At 44.0% G+C, this 13,254-nt stretch overlaps 1 protein-coding gene across 2 annotated transcripts in view; it reads right to left on the bottom strand.

Annotated features, from left to right (window-relative positions):
- Positions 1-530: 530 nt before the first annotated feature.
- Positions 531-13,254, bottom strand: part of KCNMB3 (potassium calcium-activated channel subfamily M regulatory beta subunit 3) — a 94,733-nt gene continuing 82,009 nt past the window's right edge. For both annotated transcript variants that reach the window (XM_075338544.1, XM_075338545.1), the window contains exons 3-4: positions 4,928-5,126; positions 531-1,148 (exon numbers count right to left, since the gene is read on the bottom strand). In XM_075338544.1, coding sequence (XP_075194659.1) covers positions 750-1,148; positions 4,928-5,126 — 598 coding nt within the window. In that variant the 3' untranslated portion in view covers positions 531-749. The remainder of the gene's footprint in view (positions 1,149-4,927; positions 5,127-13,254) is intronic.

Genomic DNA, 13,254 nt, shown 5'->3' with positions numbered 1-13,254 from the left:
GCACCCATGGACTTGAATGGGTGTGCACTGTCTAGTATATGCTGCCAATCACAGCATGCAGTCACCATGAGAAAAAAAGCACCGGCCGGCACTACCCCACAGTATAACATTGGGTAAAGCATTATCCAACAAAACAGTGGATGGCACTCAGACATATTATATGCTCGTGTGAGCTAGCCCTAAAACTGGGTTTTAATAAAACTGCCCCAACTGAATCATTGTACGACAACATACGTCCCAGGATGATCTATTCTGTAGAGCCATATTGGACTAATTGTGCTGCCAAACAGCCTCCATGATATGTACATAAGGTCCTAGGATTGTATTCACACATGCAGATAATGTTCTACTAGGTCAACAAAAACAAGAAAAATGTTATGAATATATATTTGTTTTGCTTGCACATTATTTTCTCAATGTGACACAACCTATTATACCGTAGGAGCATTTAATCTAAAAACATGTTTATCCAATAATGTAATCTACAGATCTCAAGGTAGAGATGCACTTTACACTATGTATTCGGAATCAATTTCTATGACAGAATGTAGGCAACAATTGGTTTATTATGTTTATTATAAACATTGTAAGTACTAAAAACATTTTCACCACATTATAACATTCTATAAAAATAAATTTACAACTAGAAAACATTTACTCTTCATAATATATACCTGTTATATGCTACAGTTGCGTCTGCCATATTAGCCTCCTGACACTAATTACGCACAGCTCCTGTCCAGCGTTAATTAAATTGTATTTGTAGTATGGGAATTTGATCTCCACCTTAAAGTTTTATCGTCTTTTCTGGTTCTGCTCTGCTGAGAGTCTGCCCGCGGTGTCATGCTTCCTTGTTCTTCTCTTGGTGAATTGCAATACATCGTACACAGTAAGGATAAATGCTGCGTTAATTTAACCATTCCAACTATGGAAGCTCCTCCAATCAGCATTAGTGTTGGCCAAAACAAGCAGTGAAAGACCACAGTCCGGTCATACTTTTTAATCAGTATGACATCTTCTGGTTTACTGTCAGGTGGATGGAAACACGCAAAAGGAGTGTCATTCTTGCGTTCGAAATATTGTTTCACATCAAGCACTCCACCCAGCAAATCGTTTTTGTCTCGCTGGCACTTAGGAACATAAAAGCACTGTATGAAGAAATATTTCAGTTACATATGACAAAAAATGTAATGAAATTTAATCAGGCAGCAAACAAAAGCACAAAAAAAACCCCAGGAACTGAAAACCATAAGCGGAAACTTAAAAGGGATTCTATCAGCAGGTTTTTGCTATGTAAGCTGAAGCCAGCATGCTGCAAGGATTAATACAGAAAATTCAGGGATGCCTGTCATGTCAAGGTCCGACCTGTTTATTTACTATGTTTAAATCCTGCTGCTTATCATTATTCAGACTACAATATCACACACACAGCAGTCTGGCACACCCCCTATTCTAATTAAAACCTCACTGTCAATTTACTATCTCTATTGAGACCCTGGTGTGTGCATGGAAACCCACTCAGCTCTGCTACGTGGCTAAATCTAAAAATTCTGATTGTGTCACAATAGCTGCATTCAGTAATCTAAGTGATACATTGTTAGATTCAGAATCTCTTCGCCTACATCATGCTGCTCTCAGATGAGGTAGCAAAAACCTGCTGACAGGTTCCCTTTAAAGAGTTATCCAACATTAAAAAGAATATATCCTATTATCAGGCAATGTGGTAAAATAAAAAATAACCAACAACTAAATCCTGCATGACTCCAGGATCAATGCTCTGGTAATTCCAGTTATTCTGGGTTTACTTGTCCTGCAGCAATGACATCATGTAGAACCACATGGCTGCTGCATCCAGTCATTGGCCTCGGTGGTCCACAACATACACTTGTTTGTACAATGCATCACTGCAGAGAAGTAAACAAACACAGGCAAGGACCACTGGAACGGCAGTAATGAGGGAATTTAACAGGACAGAGGGTATTTAAATATTATTTTACACATAATTATAGTTAAAGAATTTCATCAATTGTTTCTCATTGATTTCCATGGGGTTTTAATGTAGATTCCTTGCTGACTAAATCCAAAATATTCAGGAGGTACCAAAATGTAACTGGGTTTCACAAAAACTGCCTGAAGTATGAACCAGTCACTTATTTTAGCCGCTTCATGGCCTTTAAAGAAATTACAAAAGACTGAACATATACAAAGTGAGTCATTTTGACATTGCTGAGCAGATATTGATTATTTTTTTTCATTTTTTTTAAGGGTTTTTTTCTGGTGGAAACCAGGCGGAATCCACCGAAGACGCTATGTGCACATACCCTGAGGCTGCACTCACACGGTCGTTGATTCTCTCATATGACAGAAATGGATCAATTACAGTTAGGTCCAGAAATATTTGGACAGTGACACAATTTTCGCGAGTTGGGCTCTGCATGCCACCACATTGGATTTGAAATGAAATCTCTACAACAGAATTCAAGTGCATATTGTAACGTTTAATTTGAAGGTTTGAACAAAAATATCTGATAGAAATTGTAGGAATTGTACACATTTCTTTACAAACACTCCACATTTTAGGAGGTCAAAAGTAATTGGACAAATAAACCAAACCCAAACAAAATATTTTTATTTTCAATATTTTGTTGCGAATCCTTTGGAGGCAATCACTGCCTTAAGTCTGGAACCCATGGACATTACCAAACGCTGGGTTTCCTCCTTCTTAATGCTTTGACAGGCCTTTACAGCCGCAGCCTTCAGGTCTTGCTTGTTTGTGGGTCTTTCCGTCTTAAGTCTGGATTTGCGCAAGCGAAATGCATGCTCAATTGGGTTAAGATCTGGTGATTGACTTGGCCATTGCAGAATGTTCCACTTTTTTGCACTCATGAACTCCTGGGTAGCTTTGGCTGTATGCTTGGGGTCATTGTCCATCTGTACTATGAAGCGCCGTCCGATCAACTTTGCGGCATTTGGCTGAATCTGGGCTGAAAGTATATCCCGGTACACTTCAGAATTCATCTGGCTACTCTTGTCTGCTGTTATGTCATCAATAAACACAAGTGACCCAGTGCCATTGAAAGCCATGCATGCCCATGCCATCACGTTGCCTCCACCATGTTTTACAGAGGATGTGGTGTGCCTTGGATCATGTGCCGTTCCCTTTCTTCTCCAAACTTTTTTCTTCCCATCATTCTGGTACAGGTTGATCTTTGTCTCATCTGTCCATAGAATACTTTTCCAGAACTGAGCTGGCTTCATGAGGTGTTTTTCAGCAAATTTAACTCTGGCCTGTCTATTTTTGGAATTGATGAATGGTTTGCATCTAGATGTGAACCCTTTGTATTTACTTTCATGGAGTCTTCTCTTTACTGTTGACTTAGAGACAGATACACCTACTTCACTGAGAGTGTTCTGGACTTCAGTTGATGTTGTGAACGGGTTCTTCTTCACCAAAGAAAGTATGCGGCGATCATCCACCACTGTTGTCATCCGTGGACCCTCAGGCCTTTTTGAGTTCCCAAGCTCACCAGTCAATTCCTTTTTTCTCAGAATGTACCCGACTGTTGATTTTGCTACTCCAAGCATGTCTGCTATCTCTCTGATGGATTTTTTCTTTTTTTTCAGCCTCAGGATGTTCTGCTTCACCTCAATTGAGAGTTCCTTAGACCGCATGTTGTCTGGTCACAGCAACAGCTTCCAAATGCAAAACCACACACCTGTAATCAACCCCAGACCTTTTAACTACTTCATTGATTACAGGTTAACGAGGGAGACGCCTTCAGAGTTAATTGCAGCCCTTAGAGTCCCTTGTCCAATTACTTTTGGTCCCTTGAAAAAGAGGAGGCTATGCATTACAGAGCTATGATTCCTAAACCCTTTCTCCGATTTGGATGTGAAAACTCTCATATTGCAGCTGGGAGTGTGCACTTTCAGCCCATATTATATATATAATTGTATTTCTGAACATGTTTTTGTAAACAGCTAAAATAACAAAACTTGTGTCACTGTCCAAATATTTCTGGACCTAACTGTATGCAAATGATACTTGGCACAAACACTGCTCCGAGTGTGAGCCGACTGTCATTGACTATGATCCGATTCTCTGGCATGCAAGAATTGGTGCACAGGTGTGGAGAAGATGGAGAACTTAATTTCTCCATCTTCTCTTGTTTGTGTCAACGTAAATTGGACTGCACTCGGATGACATCTGAGTGCAGCCTGATGTTTTGTACACACCTATTCACATGAATGGATTCACAGAATCCGATATACGCTGCCAATTGCAGCATGCAACAACTATTTTCTCAGGCATGCGAAAAAAAAAGCACTGGACGGCACTGCCCCATAGTATTACACTGGAGCGACTGCTATCTGATAAAACAAGGGATAGCGCTAGTCTGAATTATACGCTTGTGTGAGAGAGCCCTAACACTTTTGGGTCCATTCTCCAAAGGGAAAACCATGGTACAAAATATTGAGTTATTGGTATACCGTATGTTGGTTTAAGAGATTAGTTATCTAAATTGGGAGATTTGATTATGATTAATTCTATTTAGTTCTCCGTCCCAAAAATTCAGTGACAATTCTCCAGTTATAATTGGCCATGACAGCTATCTCACATAAATTGGCAAATAGCTACTTCCAAATTAACCCAAGTCACTTGGCTTCTGTAGATTTCAGTGAGAAATCCAGAATTTAGGAACAGAAATTAGTGGCACATACTGAATTGCTCTTGTAAAAAAAAAAAGAAAAATAACACTTGTATTGACCTACTGACAATGATACCAATGTGAGGCCGAAATCAGTAACAGATAACACATGATATTACTATGGGAGGTACTGTTAAACTTAGTAAATAGATGTAACATGACAATAGACGTCTACATCACTTAGCATCCACTGCACTTCAGATTTGTATGGAACTTACTTTGGGATTTATCTGGATAGCTTCTTCGTTGTAATGCAGAGCGGCCACATAGTCAGAGCCGGATACGTTCACCAGTATCTGAAGACAGGGATACTTGGATTGTCCATGGCAATCAACGCCACATGTGAATGAACAGTCTATCCAGTCATCCATAATATCAGTTTGGATAATTGTGCAGTTCGCCTCTTCGTTCCAAACACTAGTAAGCAATAAAAAGGTTTGGTTTGTCATTTGTCCTGATCTTGAGTCCTTCAAGGACCATCTGATGATTATGGTGGTACATATGCTCTGTTGTCAAGCCCCTTAATTATTATATAATATTCTTTCTTTTAAAGGGAACCAATCACCAGGATTTTCATATATAAGCTAAAGCCAGTGCTATAGTGGCACTATCAGGCTGATTCTTTACATACCTGCAGTGGTCAGCTCGAATATATAGGTTTTGAAATCCAAGAAAGTAGTTACATAGTTACATAGTTACTTAGGTTGAAAAAAGACCTAGGTCCATCTAGTTCAACCTTCCTCCACCAGTTGTACATTTAGTCACTAAGTCATTTATAACCAACAATGTTGTGTGTACTGAGGAAATCATCCAGCCCTTTTTTAAAAGCTGTTATAGTATCTGCCATTACTACCTCTTGTGGTAGTGTATTCCACAGTCTGACCGCTCTAACTGTAAAAACCCTTTCCTATTTAGGTGTCAGAATCGCTTTTCTTCCACTCACAGTGAGTGCCCCCTGGTCCTTAGTACTGTCTTTGGAAGAAATAAGTCATGTGCCAGTCCTTTATATTGACCACACATGTATTTCTACATATAAATGAGATCTCCTCTGAGACGTCTTTTTTCTAAGCTAAACATATCTAACTTTTTCAACCTGTCATCATATGGGAGACCTTCCATTCCTTGTAATAGTCTAGTTGCCCGCCTTTGAACTGACTCTAACTTCTGAATGTCCTTTTTAAAATGTGGAGCCCAAAACTGGATCCCGTATTCCAGATGTGGCCTTACAAGTGATTTATAGAGGGGTAACAATACGTTGGGATCACGGGATCTAATCTCTCTTTTTATACACCCTAAAATCTAGTTTGCTTTAGCAGCTGCTGCTTGACATTGAGTGCTGCTGCTCAGCTTATTTGTAATGAGAATACCCAAGTCCTTCTCCTGTTCTGTAGTCCCGAGTTTACTTCCATTTAATGTATACGCAGCTATAGGATTACTCCGTCCTAGGTGCATTACTTTACATTTATCAACATTAAATCTCATTTGCCAAGTATCTGCCCATTCTGACATCTTATCCAGATCTTTTTGTAATATTGTACTATCCAGGTCAGTTTTTAATATCCTACATAGTTTGGTGTCATCGGCAAAGACTGACACTGTACTATCAATCCCATCCACAAGGTCATTAATAAAGAGAGTAAAAAGAATCGGTCCAAGCACAGATCCCTGCGGCACCCCACTGCTGACTATAGCCCATTTAGAGAATGTACCATTTATGACTACTCTTTGTTTCCTATCTTTTAGCCAATTCCTTACCCAGTTGCATATTGTGTCCCCTAGTCCTTGCTTCTGGAGCTTTAGTATAAGGCTATTATGTGGTACAGTATCAAATGCCTTTGCAAAGTCCAAATAAATCACATCAGCTGCATTACCAATATCCAGGTTTGAACTTACCCCCTCATAGAACCCCAACAGGTTGGTTAGACACGACTTATCTTTCATGAATCCATGCTGTTTGTCAGTTATATTATTTTCTGCAATATATTTTTGCATGTCATCCCTTAAAATGCCCTCACAAACTTTGCATACTACTGATGTCAGGCTTACTGGACGGTAGTTGCCTGGATCTACCCTCTTACCTTTCTTAAATATCGGTACCACATCAGCAATCCTCCAATCCTGAGGCACCAACCCTGTTACAAGTGAGTCTAAAAAGATGAGATACAGCGGTCTGTCGATTACGGAGCTCAATTCCCTCAATATTCGTGGATGAATGCCATCTGGCCCTGGGGATTTGTCAATGTTTAATTTACTCAGATGTAGGCGTACTTCATCTTGTGTTAAATTAATTATATCGGGTGGTGGACTTTGATTTTTCACTTGTTGAATGATCCCTGGTACAGTCAGTTCCTTGGTGAATACAGATGAGAAATGCCTATTTAATATCTCAGTCTTTTGTTTGTCCTCTATAACTAACTTGTTGTTATTGTCAGGTTTCCGGGTTTTCCAGTCCTCTTTTGAAAGAGCTTGCCCTCGGTTAACATGGAGTTTTATGTTCTGTTGCCCTACTTCCTGTCCAGCTGCTTAAAAGGCCGCCTCTAAGCCTAGTCCAGTGCCTGAGTATACTGCTTGCTGTGTGCTCCTGCTTTGCTGCTGCTGCTACTTGATTACCTTTGGATCCTCCTGAAAATCTACCGACCGACTCTGGACCACACCCGGTTTCTTCAAACTGTGCCCGGACTCCGTCTGCCGTCTTTGGTCAGCACGTCTGCCCGGTTTCTTCCGGTTCATAACCATTCTGGACTTTCATCCCGTACGGACACTTCTGGACTTTACCGCTTGCCCCTTGTGTCCCGGCTGCGGCGCATTTAGGCCTTCCGGGGTTGATTGCCGGACAGTCCCTGTATAGGGGTTCGCTCTGGTGGTCTCCCTGGGAGAGTCCGGTGCGTGGCCCCGGGAATCCCCTTCGCTCCGTTTCGGAAAGGTATTTTCATGTGTTTGTTATACTGTGTATTTCCGTTGTGTATCTACCGTGGTTACATATCATAAACATCTTGTACCACAAACTCGTCTCTGGCTGTCATTGCCCTAACGCTATCGAAATCCTCAAAACATACAATAGTATTACATTATACTCAGGCCTTAAGAGGATTTCGCTGGGGCAATGACTGAGACACGAGGAGTAGATCAGCTCTTTTCTATGATTAACTCCTTGCAGCAGGAGATGCAGGTGGTGCAGACTAAACTTAGAGATGTGGAGGCACAGCTGGGCCATGATCACCAGGTACTGGGTCCGGCTATACAGGACTTGCAAGTCAGAGTGGAGGCTCAGGAAGCCGGCCCCACTACGTCCGTATCAGCTGCCGGTATGCCTAGGTTACCCCCATTCCGTTTCAATGGTGACCGTAGTCAGTTTCGTGGATTTGTGAACCAATGTATACTGTTTTTTGATGTACATGCCGATTATTACCGTTCTGACCGGTCCAAAGTGTTATGTATAATTATGTTATTAACCTCACGAGCACTGGCTTGGGCTAATCCTATGATAGAGAACCGGGACATCCGTTTAAATCACCTAGATGATTTTCTGACCGCAATGGCGCAGATATTTGATGATCCGAATCGCCGTGCTACCGCTGAATCGGCTCTCCTTTCCTTACGTCAGGGAAAGCGTTCTGTCGTTGAATACGCCACTGAATTTAAGAGGTTAGTGGTAGACACCGACTGGGGAAACAATGCATTATTGTCTGTTTTCAGAAAGGGGTTGTCCGGTACCATCAAGGACGAGTTAGCTCGTTCTGAATCTCCAGGGGATTTTGAACTGTTTCTCCAGCACTGTGTGCGTATTGATACCCGCTTGACGGAACGTAGACAGGAAAAATGGGCAGCTGTAAACCGTGTAAACAACTTTGCATTTCCTTCCAGAGAACCCGCTCTCAGGACGCCACGGGAGGCCGAGGACGTTCCTATGCAAGTGGACTCTCTGCAAAAACGAGAGACCAACGAACGTCGCGAACACCGGCTCCGTGAGCGTTTGTGTTTCTATTGCGGTCAATCGGATCATTTCTTGATCGACTGCCCGAAACGTCCGAATCGCCCAAATAAGGTATTGGCAGCCATGGCAGAGTGTGACAACACGGACGCAGAGTCCGATATCTCTGAGGCAAGTGGACACTTGGATGCGGTATTTCCCTTGACTGTAATGTCAACCTCACCGAAGGACTCGGAAGGGAAATATACCCATTGCTCGCTCCCCATTCAGATCCGGTGGGAGGGACAGCTAATACCTACCTCTGCAATGATAGATTCTGGGGCAGGGGGAAATTTCATGGACTCCTCTTTTGCCAGGAAACACGGTATCCGGACTCAGCAAAGAGCCTCACCGGTTACCATGGAGACGGTAGACGGATCTCCGTTAATCTCTGGACCAGTTGATCGGGAAACCGTACCGCTAGAATGCGTCATGAAGCCAGGTCAGCAGGAGACCCTTGTTTTCATGCTAATTTCTTCTCCTCATTTTCCGATTATTTTAGGTATTCCGTGGCTACGGTCTACAAATCCGGTCATCGATTGGGAAACTAAGGAAATATCCTTCCCACCGCAGAGTATTCCGACCATTAGTCCAACTGTTCCGGTTCCAGTAACACCGAATGCGGAGGGCACTGTACAGGTACCTGTTCTACCCCCGGTGTATAACGACTTTGCGGACATATGCGACAAAAGAAAAGCCGATCGGCTTCCCCCGCATAGACCGTATGATTGCCCCATAGACTTACTCCCAGGGGCGGAGATCCCGTTTGGTCATGTCTACCCGTTGGCGGCACCTGAGCTAGAAGCACTAAAAAACTACATTGATGAAAGTCTAGCTAAGGGATATATTCGTCCGTCTACCTCACCAGCAGGGGCACCCATCTTTTTTGTGAAAAAGAAAGAGGGGACTCTAAGACCCTGTATTGACTACCGGGAACTGAATAAAATAACCATCCGGAACCGGTATCCGTTACCATTGATTCCTGAGCTATTGGAGAGGGTCCAACAGGCAAAAATATTCACCAAATTGGACCTCCGTGGGGCATACAATCTACTCCGCATACGTCCCGGAGACGAGTGGAAGACCGCGTTCCGATGTCGGTATGGACATTTTGAGTACCTAGTGATGCCTTTTGGACTTTGTAACGCTCCCGCGGCTTTCCAACATCTAGTTAACGATATTTTTAGGGATATCATGGACCAATTCATGGTGATTTATCTGGACGATATCCTAATCTTTTCTGATTCCCTACAGGAACACCAGGAGCACGTTAAGACCGTACTTACCCGGCTGAGGGAAAACCACCTGTACATCAAACTGGAGAAATGCGAATTCCATTGCTCACAGATACAATTCTTAGGTTATGTCATCTCTCCTCAGGGACTGAACATGGAGTCTGGCAAAATACAAGCAATTCTAGACTGGCCGGAACCGGGAAACATCAAAGAGGTACAACGCTTTGTCGGTTTTGCCAACTTTTACCGACGTTTTATCCGTAATTTTTCAGAGATCGTTCGTCCCATCACTCTGTTAACCAAGAAAGGACAGAAGTTTGTGTGGTCCGCCCAGGCCCAGGAAGCTTTCAATCGTCTCAAGGTATGTTTTACCTCAGCGCCAATATTAGTACATCCGAATCCCGCACTTCCCTTTATCGTGGAAGTCGACGCTTCCGACTACGCATTAGGGGCCATCCTTTCTCAAAGGACTGGGGACAAGAGTCTCTTACATCCGTGTGCTTTCTTTTCCCGCCGGTTGTCCCCTGCAGAAAGGAACTATGACATTGCGGACAAAGAATTGTTAGCGATTATTTCCGCTTTCAAGGAATGGAGACACCACTTACAGGGAGCCGCGCAGCAAGTGATAGTACTCACAGATCATCGTAATCTGGAATTTCTTAAGTCTGCCAGGTGCCTGTCTCCACGGCAAGCCCGTTGGAGCCTATTCCTTAACCAGTTCAATTTTGTCGTTACATACCGTCCAGGTTCACGTAATGGGAAAGCCGATGCCTTGTCCCGAATCCACGCCGTGGACTCCGTGCCTGGAACCCCGTCTCAGACCGTGTTATCGGATGCCAATTTCGTTGGAGTAATCCAGGACCAGGACTTGTGGAAGGACATCAAGCTGGCCTATGATGGTGACGTATTTCTTGCTGCCCCCCCGAATGATGTAACTCTTGTTCTTCGGAATGGTGTGTGGTTGAGAGAGCGACGCATTTATGTCCCGGAGGCCGTAAGACTTCGGGTTCTCAAGTTGGTCCATGACTCAGTGTTGGCTGGTCATAGGGGGGTACAGAAGACGCAGGAATTTCTGAACCGTTTTTTCTGGTGGCCTACCTGTTTAAAGGACGTAAAGGACTATGTCCACTCATGTGTGGTTTGTGCCCGGTGCAAGGTCCCTCGTGTGGCTCCTAAAGGACTCCTCCAACCGTTACCCGTGCCATCTCGCCCTTGGGGGTCTATCTCAATGGATTTTATTGTGGAGTTGCCCGTCTCAGACGGTCACAATACCATTTTAGTGGTGGTGGATCGGTTGACTAAAGCTGCTCACTTTATTCCGTGTGCCGGTCTTCCCTCAGCCGCAGAGACAGTGGATCTGGTTATCCAGAACGTATTCCGATTGCATGGGGTACCAGACGAGATCATCTCTGACCGGGGCGTGCAGTTCACGTCTAGGTTCTGGAAGGGGTTTTGTACGGCACTCCAGATTGATGTCTGTTTGTCTTCTGCATACCATCCTCAGACAAATGGGCAAACCGAACGGACCAATCAAACCCTGGAACAATACCTTCGCTGTTATGTCAGCCATCTGCAGGACGATTGGTTGAAGATGCTTCCGTTGGCGGAGTTCTCGTATAACAACACTCAGAGCAGCTCCACTAAGGTAACGCCCTTCTTTGCTAACTTGGGTTACCATCCGACTATTTTGCCTAGGTCACCGGTTGCGGTCTCAGTGCCTGCGGTGGAGGACAGATTGACAGAGCTACGACAAAATCTGGAGGTTCTGAAGGACACTGTGGCTACAGCTCAGGAGCGTTACAAGAGGTCGGCAGACGCTCACCGGAAACCGGCACCCATGTATAAGGTAGGGGACTCTGTATGGTTATCCACCAAGAACCTGAGATTGGGTGTCCCTTCGCAGAAGCTGGGACAAAAATTCATCGGTCCGTTCAAGATCACCGGGATCGTGAGCCCTGTGGCCTGTCGGCTGCGGTTACCGCACCATCTAAAGGTACACCCGGTCTTCCATGTTTCTCTCCTCAAATCCGTCTCTCCCAATACGTTTCATGGTCGTGTCATGCCTCCTCCTCCGCCTGTGATGGTCGACGGCGAGGAGCAGTTCGTGGTTGAGGACATTATTGACTCCCGGCTCCATCGTCGTCGGCTTCAGTATCTGGTACGTTGGCAGGGGTACGCCCCCGAGGACGATTCCTGGGAACCGGTGGGTAACATTCGAGCACCCCGGAAGATCGCTCAGTTTCATCGACGGTACCCGGACAAGCCGGGCCCTGACCCGTCCTGAGGCCGTTTCTGGGGGGGGGACTAATGTCAGGTTTCCGGGTTTTCCAGTCCTCTTTTGAAAGAGCTTGCCCTCGGTTAACATGGAGTTTTATGTTCTGTTGCCCTACTTCCTGTCCAGCTGCTTAAAAGGCCGCCTCTAAGCCTAGTCCAGTGCCTGAGTATACTGCTTGCTGTGTGCTCCTGCTTTGCTGCTACTTGATTACCTTTGGATCCTCCTGAAAATCTACCGACCGACTCTGGACCACACCCGGTTTCTTCAAACTGTGCCCGGACTCCGTCTGCCGTCTTTGGTCAGCACGTCTGCCCGGTTTCTTCCGGTTCATAACCATTCTGGACTTTCATCCCGTACGGACACTTCTGGACTTTACCGCTTGCCCCTTGTGTCCCGGCTGCGGCGCATTTAGGCCTTCCGGGGTTGATTGCCGGACAGTCCCTGTATAGGGGTTCGCTCTGGTGGTCTCCCTGGGAGAGTCCGGTGCGTGGCCCCGGGAATCCCCTTCGCTCCGTTTCGGAAAGGTATTTTCATGTGTTTGTTATACTGTGTATTTCCGTTGTGTATCTACCGTGGTTACATATCATAAACATCTTGTACCACAAACTCGTCTCTGGCTGTCATTGCCCTAACGCTATCGAAATCCTCAAAACATACAATAGTATTACAGTTATATTTTAAGGGGCCGATACTATCCTTTGTTTTCCTTTTGGCATTAATGTATTTATAAAAGATTTTGGGATTTATTTTAATGTCATTGGCGATTTTTGTTTCAGTAGCTAATTTTGCTTGTTTGATTTCTTTTTTACATTTCCTATTGATATCTTTATACTCCTGCAATGCTATTTCTGTATTCTCAGCCTTTAAGATTTTAAATGCCCTTTGTTTTTGTTTTATTATACTTTGTACAGTCTTATTTATCCATAGTGGTTTCTTTTTATTCCTGGACATTTTATTACCAGAGGGTATACGTTTTTTACAGGACTCTAGTAGTATATCCTTAAACTTACCCCATTTATGTTCGGTATCCCCAGTTACCATGACTTTGTCCCAATCTATATAAAA

Source organism: Anomaloglossus baeobatrachus, chromosome 3, assembly GCF_048569485.1.
Source record: "Anomaloglossus baeobatrachus isolate aAnoBae1 chromosome 3, aAnoBae1.hap1, whole genome shotgun sequence".
In the NCBI taxonomy this organism is placed as follows: Eukaryota; Metazoa; Chordata; class Amphibia; order Anura; family Aromobatidae; genus Anomaloglossus; species Anomaloglossus baeobatrachus.
The sequence above is the reverse complement of the archived record's forward strand: the minus strand, read 5'-3'. Positions and strand labels throughout refer to the sequence as shown.